This window comes from Colletotrichum graminicola, assembly GCF_000149035.1.
Source record: "Colletotrichum graminicola M1.001 genomic scaffold supercont1.22, whole genome shotgun sequence".
Classification (NCBI taxonomy): Eukaryota; Fungi; Ascomycota; class Sordariomycetes; order Glomerellales; family Glomerellaceae; genus Colletotrichum; species Colletotrichum graminicola.
In genome coordinates, this window is record NW_007361026.1 from 152,944 (window position 1) to 176,775 (window position 23,832).

The following is a 23,832-nucleotide window of genomic DNA, read 5'->3' on the forward strand; positions in this document are numbered from 1 at the left end:
ATGGGTTTCGACATTTAGCAGCCGGCGGCAAATGGAGCAGAGAATCTGGGTTGAGAGCTCTGTGTGTATAGCATTGTATGGAGGGACAAACTGGCATCTTTATTGCAATTTCTTTGGGCGGGCTGCTAATATTAATAGGAGCGAGATGAGGGCAATGTTATATAGTGCTGAGAGCGTTCGAGTGCGGAGAGTGAGGCGGGAGAAAAGTTGCTTTGGTAGAGGAGAATACCCAGACTGGCCACGGAGCATCGCACGTACGTACCTACTTTTACCATATGTATTCAACCAGAAAGAAGTACAGCAGGGACGGAATGCCAGAAATTCTCATCATACTTCATTTTAAACTTGCCGGGATTGATGGCATACGCCATATGCCGTTTGTTTTGTGACTGCCACCGCCTCGAGCGCCACTCGGTGGATCTTGGGCGACGGTCAAATACGGCACTGAGCACCAACCTGAGCCATGTTATCGCGGCGTCAGGTCTCTCTCTCTCTCCCCTTTCTTTTTCTTTTCCTTTTGATGGTGTCGGCGCCCTAAAGTTCTGACCCTCGGCCGTCTACCGGTCCCCCCACCTCTCCGAGCTCAAGCAGTCTTTCCAGGTCGTCGGCTCCGTCGTCGCTCCGCTCCTCGCCGTCCGCGTCTTCCCCCACGCGGAGCCTGACGACTTGTCCAAGGTGCAGTGGACGTACCTCGGCATCGCGGCATTTGTGTTCTTGTTCGGTAAGTTCAACCCCCCGCCTGTCCTGCTCTCCTCCGCCTGATAACACGAGCCGGCATCGCAGTTCATCTTCTACGCCATCGAGTCCGACGGACTGTCGCACCCCCAAGGTCAGTGACCGACCGGTACGCCATCGGCCGTTTACGTGTTTGCGCAGAGCTACCGGAAGATGGCAGTCGAGACACTTGGTCGAGGGAGAGTTGTTGAGGGCATGAACAGTCTCAGATACGTGCCTCGTCTCCGCGCCTACTACTTCGCAGGTTGAGATAACCATCAAGGGAGAGGGCTCTCGATCTGACAAGGTTTGAAACAACTTCAGCCTCACCTGCCTCAGTTACCAACCCCGCACTGCTTCTCAGATGGACGAGTCTTGTGCGACTCCGCGTGTACCGGACAGGTTGTATCTACACAATGTCCTGGAACGCCGTGGAACGTCGTCCGAGGTCGTCGAAAGTCTGAGTATCGGGCTGTTACCATACTCACAGAAACAATGCGACTCCAGGATTCAGGCGGATGGCACAGTGAGTTGGGGCGGGCTCGCTCCTGGTGGCCTTACCGGGGCGCTGATAAGGCGCGAAGAGGAAGGGAGTGATTGGAATGAGCTGCAACGATTGGTGATGCCCGGCAACTGGTCTCCGGGACCATATCGGCAAAACGGAACACTATGAGACATCCAACGGGTCGCGCTAGATCGGCAGCGGCACGGAGTCAGCTGCTGGCTGTAGCGAACTTAGGCGGCGACTGGCGATCCCTTGGACATGCTTATTCGTGCGGGGAATGTCATTTGAGCTCGTCCGAAATTGAATGTGATGATATGGTCGTCGTTTGGCGCTTCCCTCATAAAAGCGGCAACGAGGAGGGAGGCTCTTTGGTTTGTCAAGGGTAGGATCCGGAAGCGAACATTATGTAAAATTTCTTTCGATAGGTGTTCGCTCGGCGCATTGTAGCATCGGGAGCGCGGGGGTGTGTGTGTGGAGGAGGTGGGAGAGATGGAAGAGACGCTGCCATTCCATTTGCCCTTTTTGCCGCAACGGTGAGATAGGTAGGCGTAGGTACTCCGTAATTACCTACCTACCTACGGTACACTACGTTTAAACACTGGACCCGGGGAAGAAGAAGAAGAAGAAGAAGAAGAAGAAGAAGAAGGGGAAGAAAGACGCTCGGATAAACGGGCGAATCAGCGTTGGGAAGCCACCTGAAACGGCGTTCGATGGTTCGTCAGATGGCCGAGGCGGTGGGGCGGCTGCAGAGGAGCCTACGGATACTCTCGTCCCAGCGATTGGCGGCGGATGATGCACATCTGGGGCTTTTGACGCTGCAAGGTACCCGATGATAGCGCTAATCCATATCGGGAATAGCGACACCCACCCGCATGAAAAGCACAGGTCCAGTCAAAAGCCCGGTCCCCTACTCTCTTTTGGGTTCTACTTGCCATGCGCCGACCACGGCCCATATCTCCTGAGATTTGAGCAACGGAATGCTGAGATTGGTAGAGAGAGCCGGGCTCTGGCTCATTTCCCAGGAATCAAATCATCTCACGCCTTTGACATAGTGCGATCGACTCTGTTGTATAGGTAGATACCTACTCTGTATCCGTACTACGACGGGTACATGTTCCCCGGGCCAACAGGGCTCTCTACCCCCCTCTCTCTCTTGTACCCCGGTGACGGTCACCTGTCATCTTGTGGCCTCCTTCTCCCCACTACGTAGTATGTCCAGGCAGGCCCCCCTGAGAGTTCGCCAAGTCCCTGATGGCATCGTGGAAGCATTCGCTCTCTTTGTCGGCTTGGAAATGACGGTCAGCGACATCGGGCCACCGCTGCGATACCACGAAAACTGCTACTGCTGCGTGGCTTGTTTGCATCGCACGCAAAAACAGATTGATGAGTTCGCATAATAGATCGACCCAGTTCATCACCCTGCTTTCTTCTTATCCTCAGCCACTTGAGACGCCGCCAACGGGTCTCAGTGCCACCCTCTCCAAACAGTCCCAAACAGGAGGAGTTGCTTCAACTGGCTCAGCCATCCTCCCCCGGCCCTGGGAGCGGTCTGCCCGGCGGCACAAGGACTGGAGAGCAGTTGGCCCGAAGCGTCGCCAGATCCCTGGGGTATCGCGGTTGGCCCTGTCGTACCAAGCAGCTCCAAGTGGTCAACGACGAGGCAAATGAAATTAAAAGGAGGATCCTGCCGAATCGGTGCTGAGCGCCCACCGCAAACCCATCGTGCCCATCCTCTAGACAGTCCGGGTCCCTCCCTGCACCTCCTGCTCTGTCCCAGAGACCGGACCGTGCTACACTTCGCTTGTCAATCCCCCCCCGACTCCTACAGTCTCCCCATGTCCTATACCTTTTTCGCGACCTCTCTTCCCACTCTTTCTCTCCACTTCATCTCCTTGTCTTTTTCGCTGTCCCTCATTTGGCCCCCCTTCGCATAGTCGCGCGCTTTTTAGGTCAGGCCCCTCCAACCCAGTCTCTCTTTTTACCACTTCTTCGCCGTCGTTACGAAATCTGCACCCGAGTACTCGTACTTCTCTCGTTCGTCGATACTCTACGTCGTCACCGTCGTCGGTCCACACTCATTCCATACATTTGCGCTCGCTCACCAACACGCGACAATCCATTCATTCGCCTTTCTCGCTCTCAAACGCTCAGCCGACCGACCGACCAACCCGTTCCGAGCGCTATCCATCAACCCCCGTTTTCGCAATGCAGATCCGCTCGCTCGCCTCTCTCGCCTACGTGGCCTTCGCCGCCCAGGCATTTGCGCAACAGACCAAGGTTTTCAAGCGCAGCGTCACCTTTGGAAGGGACTTGGGTTTCATGCGCCGCGCGGACAGTGGCTACCAGCCCGCTGACGAGCTCTGCAACAAGGGCGGTAACACTTGCGCCGAGGCCTGCGGTGGTGGCTACCAGCAGTGCAAGTCCACGGATCAGGCCGTCCACTGCTACAACCCGGCCGCCGGAGAGACTTGCTGCTCCACCACGTCCGGAAGTAAGTTGTCTTCGCGCGCATGGCATTGCCTCGCCTAGTCGCTAACATGATTGTCCAGACTCGTGCCTGTCATCTTTCTACTGCACCCACGACCCTAAGGCCGACACCATCTGCTGCCCCAACGGCATGAACCTCGGCGACTGCGCCGCCAAGCACGGTGTCGCGGGTGCTCTTACCTCCGACGTCCCCGTCCCCACCACCACCTCCGTTCCGTCCACCAGCCCGAGCAGCACCGTGCCCCCGACCACCACCTCGGCGCCGCCCACCACCACCAGCATCTCGTCCGTTGTCGTCACCACCACCAGCACCTCCAGCAACACTAGCACCATTGTCTCCACATCCGAGGTCCCCGCCAGCACAGAGGCCCCCACTAGCTTTTCCCCCAGCGCCGGTACCAGCACCGCCTTCTTGGCTCTTAACGGTACCACACTTGCCACGGGGTCCACCCGTTCAAGCGCGAGAAGCACCCTCTTCCCCTCGGCGGCCGCCACAACCACGGCAGCCTCCGCTCAGAGTGCCGGAAACAGTAACGGGCCGGCTGGCATGGCCGTCATCCTTGGTGCTGCTTTTGTCGCTGCCCTGCTCTAATAGTTCGCGACTGACCCACCTGGAAGCGCTGGACGGACCATTGGCACTAATCTCACACCCGCCACTGCCCGACCAGCGAGCCATGCGTCACGAGTGTAATGAAGCAAAGCAGCAAGCAGCGTTGGATATGGAGGATTCCTGTGCTCTGTTGGGATGTTAATGTTGGCCGGCTTTTGATTTCATTTTGAGAAGCTTATGATTCCCCCGATCACCTGAACGTATGGAGCGGTTTGATGTCACACCATTTTTGTTGTTATTTTTTTGCAGTGGTGTTTCTGAGCGAGAAACGAAGACGCACGAGGAGAGACGAAGACAAAAGACGGAAGGCTTGGTGACATTTGTGTTCGAAACAGCGTTATATCCCCGTTGTAAACATGGTTTTTATTTATTTATCTATTCTTATTGTTTACCTCTTTTATTCTATCTACGAAACCCCTCTTGTTCTGGTCGAGACCGAGGCCGCGCGACCTATTGTTCCCGGCTTCGAGCTCTCCCCTCCGATCCCCAATCAGTAGAACAAACCCTAATATTCTTCCAACAATAACATCACGGCATTGCACGCGCTCAACTTCCCGACGTGGGTCGGTTGACTGATGTAATTTACTGGGTCTACGGACGACTGGGCCGTGTGCTCATTTTCGGCCGGCCCGCGGTTCTTCACCTACGCCAAGTTCTGAAGGGGAGGGGGGGCGAGGAACTAAAGAAGAGGAAAAGGCCCGATTTCTCGGTGATGAAGTCGGGGGGCGCCGGCGCCCATCCAGGGCAGGAGAGAGTCAATGAGGGGCGTACGGCGGCGCGAAAGAAAAAGAAAAAAAAAACTGTGGCCGGGGAGGGGGCGGCCGGCGCGACGAACATGCGCGCCGAATGCGGGGGGGCCGAGAGTGGACGACCCCGGATTAGAGGCTTGAGTGACGGGTTACATTTTTCTTGTGTTCCCCCCCCCCACACCGGGAACGGGCATCCCGTTTGTCTTGCGGCTTCCGTCGGTTTCTTTGTCATTTGCGCCGTCCTCCCTATCCGAGAGAAAGCGTGCCGGGGGCGCCAGATCAAATCACGGTTGGCACACTTGGCACAGCGGAGCCTCAAAAAGGAGACGACATTGAAAAGATGGTGATTACGCGGGCCTGCTAGCCAGGTGGACGAATCGACACGCGACCGGGTATCATAGCTAATGCGCTCTACTCTAAAACAAGGTGCCTGCCTATTTTCATATTTGTTTTCCCTGTTTTCTTTTTTCTTTTTTTCTCCCTCCTATTTTTTGCCTATTTCTCCTCCCGCCTGAGCCCCTCGTTCCAAGGCCGCCAGAACTGGTTCCTAAAAGTCGGCATGCACTTGACCATCTCTGGCGGCTCGATCTGCCAATTGATGCTGGGCGGCGTCCCCGAGTTCTCAATCGCCGTCCACGACGAGGCGAAGCCCCTCTCTTCCTTGATTTGTCTACCGTCCTTGACGTTGTACGCCAGGCTGACGCTGGGCACGACAGCGATCTTGCCGTAACCCAGATTCCATAGGTCTTTGCACAGAAGCGTCGGTTCGCCCGTGTGGCACTCGCCAGGGTACGACCTCCGGAAGTCTAGCTTCTTGCTCAGGAAGGGCTCGCCCGTCATCGCGACGCCCCCGTTCCAACAGGCAAACACTTGCAGCGGCTTCCGGCTGAGGTAGCGGTCTTGGGAGTACGGGTGATTCCAGAACATGTTGGCGACGTCGCTCCACTGCTCTCCCTTGGGGGTCCGGTCGGGGATGGGTAGGAATGTATCGCCGTTGATGGTTCGGGAGATCCAAGAGTCGTAGAACGAGGGCTCCCCATTGTGCGGGGCGAACCGGAGGAAGTGATAGTCCATCGCGCATGTCATGTCGGCTCCTTGGACCTGCTTCTGGTACGCCAGCTCGAGTATGTCCTCGGTGCAGGCGGCAACGTCGTTGAGGAAAACAATGGTCGCTTTGGGGTCGTAGGCGCTGGCCTCTGCCATCATGGGCTCCAGAGCGATGTTTCGGAGCTTGGCGAGCTTGCCGATGCGGTCACCGCTGTGGGAGTCGATGTTGCTAGTCTGCAGGTAGTACGCAATCCCCATCTTGTCCATATGGGCTTTGAGGCGGTAGAGGGTCTCGTAGGTGCCGTCGGTCGAGATGCCCTCGACAACGGAAAGGGCACAATTCTCGGGCCCGATAACGTTCATGGCTTCCAGGACGGCGCCAATGAGCTGGGGCAGTAGATCTCTGACTTGTCGCAAGTCAAGCGCGAAGAAGTAGTGGCGCTTATCCATGTTCTCAGTTGGGCGCAGGACCCCATAGCGAGTGACATTTGGCGAAGGACAGTTGACGGTGGGGAAGCCGCCGTTCTTGGGATCCAGGATGGCTTGCACGTACTGACTTGCTTCGCCAGTCTTGTCGGGACGGCCTTCGTATAATGCCGGTTGGACCCAATTGTGTGCCGAGTCGTTCATCCAGCTGCCGCCATATTCTATAATATAACTAAATCAGTATCCGCCGATGTTTAGGGCAAGTCGGGCTCAACTTACGTTCTGCGGTCCAGGGAATGACGAAGTACTGGACCAGGGGTTGGTGAAACAGCAGAAAGAAGCCGGTGATTAGGATGAAGACGATGATGGCGATGAAGGGCATGCGAAGCCGTCTCGGATTATGAAAGTTGGTGATCATGATGCATGTACAGTACGCCCTGCGGAATTTTGTATACACCAAGCTGGTATGGAGGTGAAAAACGAGAGGTTGAATGCAGCCGTGCTTCTTTGAATGTCCAACGCCAGAGACGTAGGGAGAATGGCCAAGCGAAGATGCAGATACACACACACACACACACACCCACACACATGCAAAGGCAGGCGCAACCCAACGAGGTTGATCCTTCGAGGTTTTCGATGGGAATGTGGATTGTTAGCTCTCGTGCGACGGATGAGAAGATGCCAAGGCGACCAGAATGAAAAGAAGCAACAAAGTTTGGTGTAAGAGGCGGGGGGATTACAAGCTCATATCAGGAAGGAGCACTGGTGCCAAGCTAATGGCCAACCTAAACCTCGTGGCGGTTCGCGGGTCCTGATCTGTGTCTGGAATCGGGCGAAATGGTACTAGAGAAGGAAGGGGTGGAGGCAAAAGAACAAAGAAGGTTAGGGCATGAGATCAAACAAGAACGGGCGGGCGTGGTTATAGTTGGGTGAGGCGATGTCGTTGTCGAACGCAGGCAGGACAGGCAGGTGAGAACAGGTCACGGATGGCCGAGAACGGCATTCGTAGGTAGATGGGGGGGAATGGTCTCCCCGCTGACTTTCCGTATGGAGTTGTTTGGAAGACGAGATGGAGTCCCGAGCGAGACGAGGCGCAGCGGTCCAAGAGTACCTAGGTAGCCTTAGGTATGTAGTTATGTAGGCAGGCACGTAGGAGAGAAATGTAGAGGAGGGCAAAAAGACAATGACGAGCTTGGGGAAGAATGCGGCGGGCAGAAGAGTGGAAAGAAAGTACATACTGTGCGGTGAGCACCTTCTTGCCTTGCTACCTACCTACCACTACTTACCCATGTAGCTAACTTTAGAAAGAACGGGGGGGAAGGTAAACTCAACTCACCCTGCGGGTTGGACGCACCTGCTTTACACAAGTTGCACAGTTTGGTTAGGTAGTTCCCACTCGCTCGTCGTCAGTCAGCATGGTCCAGTTCTGTCTCTGGTATGTGTCAAAAAGTGGCCGAGTGCGCCTCAAGATGCACACGTACTTTATCCAGTCAGTGCCAGGGTACCTATTGTTCAGTGTATGCCTATTTCCTGTGCAAGGATAGGGTTGATTACCCAAATGCACATCCCACTCTACGGTTCTATGAGCATCTCCATACTCTGTCCTTATTACGAAGACAGAAAAGGGGAGGGGACGGGCCCGGTTCTGGCTTGATAATGACCCATCAGCGCCTACCAACATGACAACCTCCCCTCACCTCACCCACTTGCACTAGCACCACGGGCGCCTTTGACCTTTGACACGTCCTCGGCAATGCGGCAACCTGTGTGTTTACACCCCCACTGTCTACACTACGACCGACCATTTTGTCTGCCCGTTTGGTCTGGTGTCTGTGAGGGCGGGCGAGTAGCTACAGTACACACACACGATTCCTCGAGTTCCACGTCCCTCGTCGCGACATGTTTCAACTTCTCAAACTTCCATGTTCCTTATGCTTCCGGGGCTCAAGCGGCGGCATTCCTCGAGAAACATGTACACTAATTCATGGACTGCCCATACGAACAATACGCATTCGATTGGTACCACTTTTTCCTGCACCCATTCTCCAGAGATCTCAGGGGTCCCTCAGATCCCAGTGTAACCAAAAAGGGGACCGACTAGGGTACTGGCACTTTGCAGCTGCCTTAGGTTAGGTGGTTTGGGCCTAGCTGCCGCCACCTGGTCGGTAATGACCACGTTGTATACACACCTACTACCTACCTAGGTTGATATGTAGGTATCTACGGAGTATCTGTACACCAATTCTGCCAAAAGGCACCGACGAGACTTCTCAGACACGCTGCGCATACACAAGGTCCCGGCCCAGTCAAACACAAATGTTTCTGTCCGTCTGTGCCGACTTCGCAAGGGCCAAGCAAACCCGGAGCCTCAGGAGCCTCAGCACACGTAAGATGAGAGTTGGTTGGTTAGGTACCTGCCAATGCACATTCCCTAAACCTTTCCGCCCCCAGACAAGAACTACATAATGTACTACCTAGTCCCGGTCCGACGCTGCTCTGCTGGGACACGAGGAAACAGAAACACACTCGCTCACTACCTAGATACCTAGGTACCTAGGTACGGATACAGCGTCAACTTTCCCATTCACTACCCAAGGTATCGATCCGAATGCGGGTCTCTCACTCTGCAAATAGAGACTAGCTTCCTCTGTCATGGTGTGATCGCTGCCGGGCCGTCTGTCCCCACCTTCCCCTGTCCTGCTTCCGATAGGTATCTTCGCTCAATGCTACCCAACCCATGTGCGGCATTGACTAGGTAGTGTACCGGCAGCCACAGACGCGACGACAACTACGACGGACGGCCACGAGAATCTGCTTCCATCCCGGTTTCTTGGGGGTGGGCACATGTCAAAGCGACATCTGACAACCTCCCCGAGCAAAGCCAATAAGAAACGTTTTGACCAACCTGAGGTCCTCTCTGCTCTGCTCTTACAGCCTTGACCGTACACTTTTTATTTTTATTTATTTTTTAATTGCTCGTCTCCCCTCCTCGTCAGGTGTAACACCCTTTCCAGCCCGCTCTGACGCTTTTTGTCGAAATCGTCGAGTCTTCGGCCCTTGAGCCTCTCCATGATCAATGCCACCGGTTTATGCGAGATGATGCAACAAAGGAAAGAGATGAACAACTGGAGTCGACCGCCTGAATTCCGGGAAACCCCATTCCCACACCCAGAAAGGCCACCATCCAATCGCTCGCTTCATCTTCGTGACTTTCCGCTGCCTCGAGTACGAGATCGGGTACGAGACCCACGGTTGTTCGATTCTGCACCCCTTGTCGACCTCAGCCACAATCCGGCCGCGAGACACGCGACATAGACGAAACGGTCTTGATCAATGTTTGTCGTCTCTAGGTTTTGAGCAGCTTAGCCACTCTTTTTGCAACGCTGTCCTCAAATTCAGTCACACCGCCCTCTAAGCGTGACAAGACCCCCGCCCTCAATTTGTACACAAGCCGTCGCCTAGGCACCGCTTCCTCCTCGTCCTCTTCTTCGCTGTCAACGTCCTCGGCCGAGCCTTCGACAACCCCGCGCATGAACCATCGGTCGTGGCTGACGAGGACCACCGCCCCTTCCCAGTCTCTGAGGGATTCCCGCATAGCCGTGACAGTCTCGTAGTCGAGATGGGTCGTCACCTCATCGAGGATGAGGCAGTGCGGTCTCCGCCAGAGAAGCCGCGCGAGTTCGCATCGCACGAGCTGGCCGCCAGACAGCTTCCCGAGGGGCGTGTCGGATGCAACGCGGCCAGGCAGACCGAGACTGCCCAGGATGCCACGAAGCTGGCCTTCGTCCAACTCCCCGGCGACCTCGTCCGTGAGTAAAGATAAGGCCGTCACGGACAGGTCAGCCCGGCCCTTCTCTTGCAGAGCTTCGACGGCATTCTGTGAATAGTATCCCAGCCTCAGCCGAGGGTGCGTCGTCACTGCGCCGGATGTGGGCTTCATCTCGTCGACAAGAAGCTTCACAAGGGTCGACTTTCCCGCCCCATTCAGACCGAGGATACCAACGCGGTCGCCCATGTGGACGGAGAGGTTGATGTCCTGCAGCACGGTCGGCGCCAACGTTTTGACCTTGCTCCCGGCACCGGGATAGCGAAACGTCGCCTTCTCTACCGATAAAAGAGGCCCAGGAAACCGGAGATCTGGTGGCTCCGGCAAGGAAAGGCTCACCGGTCGCTCATCCTGTGGGATATCGATCTCGTCTCTGGCCGTCAAGTGGTAGCCGACGAGATCACGGTTCAGCTTGAACCGACCACCCTTGGCGCTGACCTGAAGACCCCAGCGGTCATCGAGCTTCTTCTGACGGGATTTGGCTTGTCGAAGCTTGTTTAGATCATCGTGGGCCTTGCCTGCCTTTATGTTGTTGGTGATGCTCTGCTGTATATGGGCCTTCTGCTTGTCCTGGGAGTCCTTCATCTTGGTCAGCCAGATCTTGCGCTCCGACTGCGACGCCTCGTAAGTCGGCAGATCGCCGTGGAAGTAGGTCAGCCCCTTGTCCTTTAGGATGAGAAGGTCTGTGCAAAGCGTGATGAAGTCTCTGTCGTGTGAGACGAGAATCAGCGTCGGGGCATCATCCACATCTTGGAGGGACTCAAAATAGCGCTGAAGCCAGATGATGCCTAGCAAGTCGAGGAAGTTGGTGGGTTCGTCGAGAATGAGAACGTCAGTCTGTTGAAGCAGCGATATGGACAGTGCGGTCCGCATCGTCCAGCCACCAGAGAGACTTGATACCGGCTTCGACATGTAGGCTTGGGTGAACCCCAGGCCGGACAAAATACGCTTAGCTTTGGACTCGATCTCGGCCACCTTGGAAGGCTCAACCTGCAACTGGAGATCTGCTAACATATCCAAGGCCTCTTGTGTCTCCGTATCGAGAGTCTCGGCCGAAATCTCATCCTGGGATTGCTCCAGACTGGTTCTGGCATAAGCAAGCTCCACATCAGGCTAATGAAGAGGGAGGGAGGGCCTACATTCTTTGTGACTCGGCAACTGTCTTTTCAAAGGCCTTGAGGGCCTTTCTTGCCGCCAGACCTCTGTCTCCGCTACGTAGTCTCGCGTTCTTGTCCTCTCGGAAGAGACGCTTCTGGTTTCTGTCATGGCGAACTGCGCGGATGGCGCGCACGGGGCCGTACGGGTCGGTGCTGTTGATGCCATCGGATAAAGCTGAGAACAGTCAGTCACTATCGTTCAGGCGTGCACGTGGGATCGCACCCCTGATCTCTTGCTCGATGTTCGACTTGGCAGTCGCCTGCTCAATCACATGCTGCAGAACACCGCGACCTTGGCCAGATTCACCTATATCGGTCGGGTGATGGCTGGGACGTAGGTCTGAGTTGACATCGGTTAGATTGGTCTGCTGCAGAAGAGAAATTCGAGTTGTCTCGGATATGCCCGGAATCAGCTTCTCGGCGATAGCCTTGAGGAGTGCTGGACACAGGTCAACATGCAAACAAACAGGTACGACCGATGCTCTCTCTGTTCTTACTCGACTTTCCAGAGCCATTTCTTCCGACGAGTGCATACCGCTGGCCGGCCTTTAGACGCAGCTTGGCGTCGACGAGGATCTCGGTCCCGTCACTTCGGGCTTTGGACTTGCCCTTTGCGCCGGTCTTCCCAGCCGAGGTGACAGTGATGTTGAGGCCATCAATGTCCAACTAGGTAAGAGCGGCTCAGCTGTTTGCGACGACAACACAATTTGGGTAAGGTAAAGTGGGCATGTGGGATACCTCGCGAGGGTCGGCGTTCTGGAGGTTGAAGCGCGTTTGCTTGCTGGAACAAAGGATCGTGGCTACAGATTCGGAAGCTATTGACGTCATTGCTGGATAGGCAGGATCGCAATCGTTGAAACAATGAAGGGACGTTATAAGAGCACGCCAAGACTGAAATAGCAAGTTAGAATTAAGTCGGACTTCCTGTATTGACACAAATGCCTTAGCCTCAGGCCTATGGTTCTACAAAGCCCGAGAGGATACCCCAGATATTAAATGGCCCTTGGAACTAGGGCCTCTGTCCCCTCGGGGATTAAGAGAAGTGAGAGCTGGTTGGCGTATAACCTGGTGGCGTTTAACTTGGTGGCGTTGCACCTCCTCGCTGCAGCAGGTATGAGTACCTAGGTACTTGTTCCCCTCTCTGCAGGACAGCCGAGACTGAACCGGTCCCCGCCCTGACTCCTGCCGAGTGACTCACGCCGAATACTGGGCGGCGCACTTCAAGACATGATGCTGGTCGGGTACGGAAGTCCCCCTCTAGGCCAGACCACCCCGTCTCGTCGGCGTCGCAACGGCCGGGATGACTCAATGCTTCCCGGTCGCTGGCCCCCCCTCGACGTGTTCATCCAGACGCCAAGCAAACGAATCGTGTCGGCTGAAAAAGGAGGCGGACGGAGCAAGACTGGATCTGTCTCCCCCCCCCCCCCCCCCCCCCCCCTTCCCCTCTCTCACAACAACGGGAGAGACTCCAGGAACGCCCTTGTTTCCTTCGCGTACCGTGACTGCGCGTCCGCGATCTCGTGCACCGCCAGCTCCTTCCTCGCCCACCGCCTCGCCGCACCGAACTTGCCGGACCGCGACGCCGCGTACGCCGCGTACTTGTACGCCTTGACGAGGTAATCCGACAGCCCGACCTCCTCGACGAGCCTCACCAGCTTTTCGGTGTCCGGCTGCACGTCCCTGCCAAAGTCGGTCCTCCCGAGCTCCGCCTCGATCACGCCCATCAGCCGCCTCATCTCAACCCTCTGCTCGTCGTCGTCCCGTGTCTCGCACGCCGCGCAGTCGCACGTGAACCCCCACTGCGCGAGCCGGGCCCGCCTCTCGTCTGTCGTCTGCGCCAGCGGCGCGTAGGTGACGGTAACCTCCTCGCCGGTGCGGATGTCCCGCGCCGCATAGACGATCCGCCTCGCCGGCCCTTCATCGCCGCTGCCACCACCGCCGACAGTGGCCGCCCCGGCGTTGGGCCGGCACGAGTGGTTCACCTTGGCGACGCGCGGGAAGATGCCCACGGTACCGCCGGGCATGGTGTACGCGTTGGTGCGGAAGACGAGCGCCTCGCGGCTCCACGCGGCGTCGGCCTCGTCGTCCAGGTTGCGGTGCTCCGGACACGAGAGGAACTCGGCGCGCGCCGTGGCGTTGAGCGCCGCGAAGGCCTCGTCGACGGCCACCGCAATGGCGGCGAAGGAAAAGCCCTGCCCGCTGACGAGGCTGCCCGGGTCGATGGTGAAGAGCGGGCTCTCGTCGAGGATGCGAGTGCCCGCGTGTATCGTTTGCAGGGCGAAGACGCCGAGGCCCTTGCCGGGCGAGGGCCGGACCTCCCAGAGGCCGTCGTCTGATCTTAAGCCTGTGATGAGGCTTGAGCTTAGATGGCCGACGGTAGTGACAAATGATGGGTATGATTCATTTAGGGGGGGTGTTTGTTAGGAAAAAGGAAGGGATGGGCGGAGGTGCTCGTACCAGTTCCCAGGCGTATGCGGGCCTCCTCGGAATCGCCAAGACCGTCCGGGATGCTCCCATCCGCGGGAGAGAAGCCATCCCCGAGGGCTTCGACGTAGGTTTTGTTGATCTCCTTGGCAAGCGGTCCCGGGACGCAATTGCGCTCGCGAAACTGTGCCTCGTCGTTCACGGTCAGTCCAGTGTCGAGCACGTTCTCGCCGCCGTCGCAAGCGAGGGCGACGGCGAGGCATGTCCATGCGAGGACACCGGATGATCGCATGGCCAATGTGTTGCTCCCTCCCTCCTTCTTTCTTTTTTTCCCTCTACAAATCGTGCGGGTGATCCTCTGGAGCTTCACCGTAGTTCAGACGAAGTTTTCGGGCTCTAGTCGTCCGGGCGAAGTCTGCGGCGTGTGTGGCGGACGTGAGTTTTTCCCACGGGAAGATGGTGTGTAGCGGCGTTTGGGAGACGAGACGAAAAAGAGAGATACGGCCACCCTTCCCTCCCCCACCTACCACGGGCTCCCCGCGCCGCGTCGTGTATTTTTGACATACCAAGGCTGGCTGGTTGGTTGACCCCCGTGGGGGAGGGGTGATGCAGAGCTCGAAACGGATTTGCTGTCACAGGATCGTGTCACTGCGACCGTGGCGTTCCAGGGGTGGTAGAGGCACGATGCAGCACGCAGCTCCTTTCCACTCTCTCTGGGGGTTGCTTCATTCCCCGGTTGCCCAGCGCCGTAATAGTTTACGAAAACGTAACGGACTGCTATGAACGAACCACTCTGATGATGTTGGGTATGGAATCCGTTTGCTTTATTCTTCCATCACCGTATGTGGGATAACAGAAACAGCGTTGTTAATCGATGGCCCCACCCCCCCTTCCCCGCGTACTTCTTCTCTGTCAGGGGGGATCGCCCAAGTCTGGAACGGGGGTGTCGTGTTTCGGGATTTGCTGGGTTGCACCCCTCGGTCGGGCTTCTGCCTGCACCAACCAAAAGACTTGTTGGTACGTCCGTACCTATACATGGCGTGGCAGCATGCCGTTTCGCCGGCAACGGAAGGTTCAACCGGCGCCTGTCGGCCCCGTAAATTCCGTACCGGGGCTGACCTGCTCCGCAACGAAAACGGATCCGCAATCCATCCACCCCAACAGTGACGACCTGTCCCCAGGCACTATAAGAGGCTCCTGTAGTTTATTCCCACTAACTCAAGTACTTCGTTCATCTCAGTCGCCTATCTTCACCCTTGCTTGCCATCCGTTTACCCCTTTAGGGCATCCTTCAGCTCGCACTGCTGCTTTCGCCTCTACCAGACGTCAAGCTCGCGTCCATATATGGGGAGAGTGCTATAGTCAGTGCTTCAGAGAAACCGATGGGTTGCACCGAGACACTGTAAGCCCCAAGATATCGTCTCAACATTGTGTTGTGGTAAGATACGTCTAGAAAGAAGTTGCTGGTAGGATTTAAACGCCAAGGATCTCACTTCTGGGGGGGGGGGGGGGGGGGGGGGTGACGTTGCAGTGGCTCTGCTTAATGGTGGTCTTTCTTTCACTTGGGCCATATATTTGTCTCAGGTACATTGCGACGTCAAATATTGGCATCTGGATTGACGTACTGGACATTGCATGTTCCACCCCGACTTCCAATGGACTGGGACTTGGTGTTTGCGGGGTTCCAAGCAACACTCATTTTAGATAGAACCTATCGGGACACTATTGAAAAGACTGTACTACTGCCTCAGAGACTTTTCACGACCGTTATCAGGGACTGTGATATGGCCAATAACAAGCTAATAGTTGATGATGGTCAATCAAGGTTTAGGCATACTTGGCCATGGGCCAGAGTCAGAAGGAGGGGAAATGAACAAGATAATCGTCTTCATCCGTTTCTTGCCAGTGCTAAAGATTCCTAATTGCTCACACTGCGGACCATAGAGAGTAGGTTGCGAGAGAAGTCTATCACACCGCACATTTGTCTTTCGCATCGCAGTTCACCTGGTAAACAAGTAGCCTAACGCGACGATATTGAGTAGCTTGTCTGAAAGCACCTATTGGAATAGGCCATCATTCCCGTATAGAGCTTCAACGCCCAGCCTAAGGATCCGTAGTCCTAAAACTGCTATAGCTGATATTCATCGGAATGTTAGAAGAACTTGACGATGTCGTGAGCCAGAAAGTCTAGGGTTTAGCTGCAGAATAGAGGAACAAGTATGCCGATTGGCTGTATGCCAGCTTGTTAGTAGGATCTTTCTTCATCCTGGGTACAAGTATAGAGTCTCACTGCGTCGCTCTCTGTCGAGAAGAGGCAGCCTGATCGTTATACTTATTAGGTTGCACGCTCAGATGGGCACTGATACCTGGACCTGCCCAGTTTTATCACCTGGTTTGTGGAGCTATTGGCGACCGACAGCGGCTACATCCTGGAAATGAGGAGCGGTGTAGGTGGGCATCCATGGTTATTTATGACAATGTATGTCTCAAGCGGGTGGGATTTCCTAGAGTAGGTTCCGAAGTAACTGTATGTAGTCTGTAGTGAAAAGACTAAGGTATCGCCGTCTATCATCACCATCATCCTGCTTTTATGTCGTAAATGTGTTCCGCAGAAGTTATGGTGAATGTGCCAAGAATTCCAAATGATGAAAACAATGACCCAATTCCTCTCCAAGCCTCTCAGAAGACCTGCATCGAGTCAAGGGGATCAATGGCTTGAGAAGAAGTGCGCAAGAGTTATGTCACTACTACGGCCTCCTATGTTATTCTCGATGGGCTCATTGGAGCCTGACACCTTTCTTGTTTGAGATCAACAGATGCAAGTCTCAGCTGTTATCGCAGCTCAGTACCACGATTCCTTAGAGGGGTTTCCGTTTTCATTTCCGACTAAGGAGGTCACTGATTTACTGATATAGAAGAAACACACTTGGAGGGATAAAGAGACTCGTCCCGTAATGGGCGTTAGACAGTTCTCAGCATCGACAAACAGCTTGGGGTCCAAAATATCAATTTGTCATTTCGTCTTGAACCCGGTAACAGTACTGGTGTGCGACCGTCCAAGATATTCCTTGTGTGAGTCAACAACACGAACTCATGCCCAACGGCTATCTCAGCGTTCTTTCCCATAACGTAGCGACTTTTACTCCGGTACAACTATTGATAGTAATTGGAAAAAGAACGCAGAAAGTTGGTACCATGGTAAAAGAGCCGCATACTCAGAACCAGCCTTTTGAGTCTACAAGGTACGAGATATACGGACAGACTTGATCCAGCTACATCAGGACGTGGCCGAATCAAGTAGTTTAGTCCCGATATCTCAGAAAGACATGGCATAATGCTTTAATCCAAACAGGGGTACTCAAAATTGAAGCATGGTCTCAAAGTCCTGGGAATAGACCCTTCAAGACAGCCATGTCGGGAATCCCAAGCAGAGCACCACAGGGTGGACAGACCGGGTCCCTCAATGACCACGCGGCTACTGGAACCTCCACGCAGAGCAGCCGTCCACAGGTTGGGTGGTGTCAAGGAGACCAGACCCAAGACTCGCCCTCAAAAGAGCCCGGCTTGTGACGTTGCTTTTTTGAGTTGAAGATGAGATGTTGGACATCCCCAAGGCAGAAAGATGATCTGGGAGAGCGTCTAACATGTCGGCATTTGGCCTCAGCACCAGCCTCATCACACCCGTCCTTATGAGACATTCATCTGGCAGTGTTTCCCTTATGGGCTTGAAAGACATATTGTGAGCCCTGGAGCTCCGATTTGCCGGCCACGACAGTCTCGAAGGAGGTATTGACTCGTACCTGCCGGCAGTATGTTGCCATTCACTGGCAAAAGTCACCAAAATGGGTAGCAGGGCCTCGGGGTACTGAGTAGGTAGCGTAGCCAAAAGTGGCAGGCAACGGTGGACCATACATGAAGCTTGGATGGGCGCTTACAGCGGGAGATTGTCCTGAAATGATGATCCCTGTCGCACAATTTTGGATCGCCAGCCATTGCATCGTCGGTTGGCCAATCCCGAGGTCGGTATTACCAACTAACAACAACTTACCGACCCGCTGGGAGACAGAGTGAGCGGTGGATGACCCCACATGGGCCAGCCACCATCATGTCAATGTTGGTTCAAGACCCAGCTATGCGGGGCTCGAGATATCGTGTAACACGCCACCTGTACCTTAACGATGGTTAAATGATGGTCGGGTACGGGACCGTTTACAGGGAGCCACGTAAAGGTGGCGCTTCTGTCAGAAGCATCCAAGGTGTGTCAAGCACAGGACAAATCGTGCATCAAGGCTTGGAGTGTTGCGCAGCTAACATGCGGGGTATGTCGGGTGTGTGAAAGTTGACAGCGGAAGCGGTCAAGCATCTGCAGTGAGATGGTACTGATGGAGAAAGATGATGACAGTGTCAGTGGTGTATATTCCAAGGCTGTCTTCCGTGGTTGGTCATGTTTCACTGATCAATCAATGGCTTCTCAGCCATTGACCAGTCACCGCCAGATGGGATTGGGTATGTAAGCCGGCACACGCCTTGGAAATTCTATTGGACCGGTCGAATTGCCGTAGGTAGAGCGAAGAGAAAAAAGAATGAGGGGGGAGCGGGCAGGGTTCATGCATGGTTCGGTGCTGAGGCATTGAGATGGCAGATTTGAACAACAGGTGGGACATCCGCTCTAATCGCAACATGGGGTCGGATGTGTTTTGATTTGGATGGCAAACGCCTTGGAAGTTCAAAAGAAAACACAAAGGGGACCAGGACAGGGCAGCGAGCGCGGGATCTGTTGCATATCTGGCAGAGACTGAAAACTGGGACGTCAGCCTCCAGGGAAATAGGGTCCATGCGTACAGCGACTTGCGTTGTCATGCGCAGCCGGGACGGATCTTGTCATGTGGCTGGCGGCGGACGTGTGACTTTATCCGTTCGCTTCGAGATGCGCTGGTGCTCTGGCCCGACCTCTTTGATAAGGAGGAGATGACAGACGACAGAAAACGGTCATCTGGATCATCTATCTGGCACTGCGCCGGGGCCGTTCTTGTGAAAAGCAGAAGCGCACCCGCGAACACGGTGGAGCAGCCGGTAAAGATTTCGCTCAACATGGATGGATAGGTAGGTACCTACCGGTACCTAGGTAGATATGCATCCAATGTCACCCGAGTAGGTAAACTACCTTGGAAGAAACAGCGGAAGAAGGAAGTGGCAGGCTGCAAAGTCGATCGATGGATGGCTGCCGCTGCCGCTGCCGCTGCACTGAAGCAACACGGGCAGCAGGAAGGAGCTTGGCACGGCCCTTCTTCCTGAAGTGAGTGTACGATCTGCGCGTCCAATGGAGAGTGAATGTAACAGGGCATACATATCTAATCAGATCTTGTAGCCAGGTACCTACCCACGTTGTTTCTTTGTCCAGTCGTCCCTGCCTTTCGTTCCAGCCTTCCTTTTGTTACTCTCGTCCTCGGCAAGTGTTGCACTTTCCCCTCCGCACCAAACGGGAGGCGCCTCACCTTTCCACACACTCATCAGTACTTGCCTGCCTAGCGTAGATACCATACCCAGCATATTTACTAGGTATGTAGGTATACCAAGGTAGGTAGGTAGAGGTAGGCAGGTACTGCCAGGTATGTAACTGCCCGCACCATGTCTGGATACGTCCCTCGACTCCCAGGTCACGCACGGGCTTGGCAGGTTCCATCAACGGATAGGGCCGATCGGGACGGCGATTCAGAGATGGCTTAGCCCAATGTTCGTTATCTGGCAATACAAACACTGGCAAATGGAGAACGAGGGACCAGGTATTCGTACACTGAATTACCCTTGGTTTCAGTGGTCAGTGGTGTAATCCCGCTCTGTTCCGCCTAACCCCGGGCAGAGATTCATGACCTGCCGACGAAATCAAGTTTTTCGGACTGCGCGAGCCAGGAATGCTGGCCTGGGCATGAAAAGAAAAAGGCAAAGGAAAAGGGAAAAAAGGAAAAAGAGGAAGGGAGGGGAATGAAAAAGGAAGAAGAACAGCCTGAGATCCCTCGAAAAACCCTCGTAGACACCACACCGGGCACAGGCCCCTTCTGGGAAGCTAAACAAACCCAATCCATTCGGTTCGGGTCTTTTGATTCTTCTCTCTCTCCTCCTCCTCCTTCTTCTGTTCTATCGCCTCCAGCGCAGCAAGGGATCCCGGCTGCACACTTTCAACAACGTGTATACCGTACCATCCGCGTTCGTCACCACCCGTCACCGTTCGACACCAGTGTCGTGTAGCTCCCGCTCCCTGGAGTGTCCACCAGTCTGGTTCCCACTCCAGTACATTAGCGTCTCGTCACTCATACATACCTAGGTAATAACACCTAGTCTAGCGGCCACATCATATACAGGTACATTGAATCACACCTACCCACCATCCAACTCGGACGACAGCCACCCCCACCAAGCACCCTAGGCAACTAGGTAGGTTAGCGTAACTGAATTGACTGCCATGTCCACGCCCACTCCCCTCAGACTCATCAGACCAAACGAACCACAACAGCCAGTCCCTTCAAGTCTCCAAGAGAGTCCGCAGTCGAGGCCGCCCACGGTCCACGGTCCGCGGTCCACAACCCACCCACACACTACTCGTGCTGCCCCTGTCGCCTCTTGTTTCCAACCCGTCGCTTCCTTCTTCCTATCTGTCTGGGCCGACCAGGTAGTGAACAGCCATGAGCCTTAGAAAGGCACCTGGCCACAAAAGCAAGCCTGCGGCCTCCTTCCCTCCCGACCCTGACGCCGATACGGTTGCTTTGGCCCTAGAACCTCTGCCTCTTCTTGCACCTGTAGCCGGTTCCACAAACGATAGCCCCGCCGCTGCCGCTGCCGCTGCCGAAGCTGAGGCTGACGCTGCCAATCCTTGGACTCCATCGTCATCCGACCAAATCGCCTTCGACCCATATAACACGACACACCACCCTCGATCTCGCCCTTCCACTCTGCGAAGCCGTCCCTCTGCCCTCTCCTACACCTCCACCGCTGGCGAACATGGTGACGATACGACCGATACGACCCCAACATCTCCCGCCCCACAACTAGACGACGGCCCCATGCCCTCGAAACCATCCCTCTTGCGCTCCGCGCGCAACGACGCACCCTCCTACGGCGCCGTCTCGCAAGACCCGAGTCGCAATGTCTCGCCCACCGGTAGCGATCCGAGGACGGGGAACGCACACCCGCTCCGATACGTCTCCGACACCTCCAAATCCGCTTCTTCGAGGTACTCTGGCGCCTCGAGAAGAGAGACTTCCCGCCTCTCCGAGGACCTCGATGCCACTGCCTTGGCTACCGGCTTGGAGGGTCGCTTCGGAGTCACCCAAGCCCCCGTGACGACCAACATGCTCGAAGATGCCAAATCCGACGCGGCCGAGGACGAGGCAGAATACGACGACTACACGGGGAGTGAGCCTGATGAGGACCCCGTCGACGACTCGCCCCACGAAGTCATACGCGCATCAGTGCCGCCGACGGACAATATCACCTTGTCCATCAACACCCCGAGGATGTGGGCACTGTCGTTTCTGTTCTCGGTTCTAGGTTCTTCCACCAACTTGTTCTTTTCGTTACGGTACCCCAGCGTCGCCATCACGCCCGTCATCGCCTTGTTGCTCGTTCACCCCCTTGGCCTCATGTGGGACTACGCCCTCAAGCGCCGGGACGATCCTCCCGAAGAATTCTTAGATGGTGTTCTTCTTGCCGGAGGCGCAGATGGCCGTTCGCCCCCGAAATGGTATTTGGCACGGCTGCGCAGATGGCTCGCACAAGGCCGGTGGAACGAGAAGGAGCACACCTGCGTCTACGTGAGCAGCAATGTGTCGTTCGGATTTGCTTTCGCGACCGATGTCATTGTCGAGCAGTCCAAATTCTACCACCAGGAAGCCACCATTCCCTATCAGGTCCTCCTCACTCTGTCGACCCAGACCCTGGGCTACGCCTTTGCAGGCTTGACGCGCCGGTTTCTGGTGCGTCCTAGCGGCATGATCTGGCCCGGCACTCTGATGTCGGCTGCCATGTTCGGAACCCTCCACAAGGAAGAGAACAGGATCGCGGATGGTTGGAGGATTTCGAGGTGGAAGTTCTTCTACCTTGTCTGGTTTGGCGGGTTCGCATTTTACTTCCTTCCGGGTCTCCTGATGCCCTGCCTCAGTTACTTCAACGTCATCACCTGGTTGGCGCCCAAGAATGTCGTTGTTGCCAACCTCTTTGGCGTTGTTTCTGGGCTTGGGCTTTTCCCGTTGACCTTCGACTGGGCGCAAATCACATACATCGGCTCTCCCCTGTTGGTGCCCTTCTGGGCTGCAGTGAACGTCATTGGCGGTCTTGTGATCGTCATGTGGATCATTGCGCCCATCGCCTACTACGCCAACGTCTTTTACTCGTCGTACATGCCCATTCTGTCATCGGCCGTCTTCGACAACAAGGGCCAGGTCTACGACGTCAGCAAGATCCTGACGTCGGACTTTCTCTTCGACAGGGAGGCATACAGCAAGTACAGTCGAGTGTTTCTGCCCATCACATACGTCTTGAGTTATGGCGTGCAGTTTGCTGCTTTGGCAGCACTTCTAACACACACAGCCTGCTGGCATGGCAAGGACATGTGGCAGACGTGGAAAACGGCCCTCGCAGAAGCTCGCAATGAGGGCCAGGCAGTCTACAAGCCCGTGGCGGCGAATTCCGAGTATGTTACGCCCCGGCCATCATTCAGCAGTAGTAGTCGAGGCATTTCGACGCCCACATCCAACCTCGAAGAAGGTATGATGTTTCGCGAGGATGTCCACTGTCGGCTTATGAAGCGGTACAAGGACGCACCGCTGTCCTGGTACCTGACGACGTTTGTCACAATGCTCGCCGTGGGCATTTTCGTTGTCGAGTAGTAAGTGAACCCTCCTATCTGCCAACATGTGTCGAAATGCAAGGCTGACGGCACAGCTACCCGATCCACCTCCCGTGGTACGGCTTGCTCATGTCACTTGGCATCTGTGCCATCTTCTTCATCCCGAACGGCATCGTTATGGCGGTCACGAACCAGCACAGCAGCATTTACCTGATCTGTCAGCTCATTTGCGGCGCTGTGTTCCCAGGTCGGCCGATCGCAAACATGGTGTTTGTAACGTACGGCTACATCTCGTCCGCGCAGGGTATCAAGTTCGCCTCGGATCTCAAACTTGGTCATTACATGAAGATCCCTCCGCGGATCATGTTCTCGGTCCAGATGGTGGCCACGATCGTGTCGTCCCTCACGCAGATCGGGGTACTCAACTGGATGTTTGCCAACGTCAAAGGTATCTGTACGTCAGAGGCCGTCAACGGATTCACGTGCCCCATTGCGCGGGTACACTTCAACGGCTCTATCCTGTGGGGTGTAGTCGGACCAGGCGAATTCTTCGGGCCGAACGCGACATATCGTGGCCTTGTGTGGTGCTTCCTCATCGGCGCCATCGCGCCGATTCCCTTGTGGCTCTACGCTCGTAAGAAGAAGCACAGCATCGTCAGGAAGATCAACCTTCCGGTCGTTTTCGGATCCATGGCCTGGATTCCACCGGCGACGGGACTCAACTTTTCGGTGTGGGCAGTGGTGTGCTACGTGTTCAATTATCTGGTCAAGAGGAGGAAGAGCGCATGGTGGGCAAAGTACACAATGACGATGAGCGCAGCATTAGACTCGAGCCTGGCGTTTGGCATTGTTGTTATCTTTTTTGGTTTCATCTATCCCGGGCACATGAAGGGCTTCAAGTGGTGGGGGACAGAGGTGTACAAGCAGGGCTGCGACTGGCAGGCGTGCTCATACAATACGGTTCCCGAAGGAGGGCATTTCGGCCCCGACTCGTGGTAATGTGCTTTTTGTTTTTGTTTTTTTACGAAAAGAAACGAGACGAAAC

The 23,832-nt window shown here is 55.4% G+C and overlaps 5 protein-coding genes across 5 annotated transcripts; 2 read left to right on the forward strand and 3 right to left on the reverse strand.

Moving 5' to 3' along the window:
- Nucleotides 1–3,424: 3,424 nt before the first annotated feature.
- Nucleotides 3,425–4,298, forward strand: GLRG_06091 (uncharacterized protein; the record flags this gene model as incomplete). Its single annotated transcript, XM_008096776.1, has 2 exons — nucleotides 3,425–3,710; nucleotides 3,769–4,298. 2 exons carry the CDS (start codon nucleotides 3,425–3,427, stop codon nucleotides 4,296–4,298), a joined length of 816 nt encoding a protein of 271 aa, XP_008094967.1.
- Nucleotides 4,299–5,560: 1,262 nt separating this feature from the next.
- On the reverse strand, nucleotides 5,561–6,920 carry GLRG_06092 (alpha-1,3-mannosyltransferase CMT1; the record flags this gene model as incomplete). Its single annotated transcript, XM_008096777.1, has 2 exons — nucleotides 5,561–6,759; nucleotides 6,818–6,920. The coding sequence occupies 2 exons, from the start codon at nucleotides 6,918–6,920 to the stop codon at nucleotides 5,561–5,563; spliced, it is 1,302 nt and encodes a 433-aa protein (XP_008094968.1).
- Nucleotides 6,921–9,884: 2,964 nt separating this feature from the next.
- Nucleotides 9,885–12,349, reverse strand: GLRG_06093 (ABC transporter; the record flags this gene model as incomplete). Its single annotated transcript, XM_008096778.1, has 5 exons — nucleotides 9,885–11,445; nucleotides 11,504–11,696; nucleotides 11,745–11,960; nucleotides 12,019–12,187; nucleotides 12,260–12,349. The coding sequence occupies 5 exons, from the start codon at nucleotides 12,347–12,349 to the stop codon at nucleotides 9,885–9,887; spliced, it is 2,229 nt and encodes a 742-aa protein (XP_008094969.1).
- Nucleotides 12,350–12,969: 620 nt separating this feature from the next.
- GLRG_06094 (SET domain-containing protein 5) lies at nucleotides 12,970–14,237 on the reverse strand (the record flags this gene model as incomplete). The annotated part of the gene is made up of 2 exons (XM_008096779.1): nucleotides 12,970–13,865; nucleotides 13,979–14,237. The coding sequence occupies 2 exons, from the start codon at nucleotides 14,235–14,237 to the stop codon at nucleotides 12,970–12,972; spliced, it is 1,155 nt and encodes a 384-aa protein (XP_008094970.1).
- Nucleotides 14,238–20,625: 6,388 nt separating this feature from the next.
- Nucleotides 20,626–23,786, forward strand: GLRG_06095 (OPT oligopeptide transporter; the record flags this gene model as incomplete). Its single annotated transcript, XM_008096780.1, has 2 exons — nucleotides 20,626–22,826; nucleotides 22,883–23,786. The coding sequence occupies 2 exons, from the start codon at nucleotides 20,626–20,628 to the stop codon at nucleotides 23,784–23,786; spliced, it is 3,105 nt and encodes a 1,034-aa protein (XP_008094971.1).
- Nucleotides 23,787–23,832: the final 46 nt, after the last annotated feature.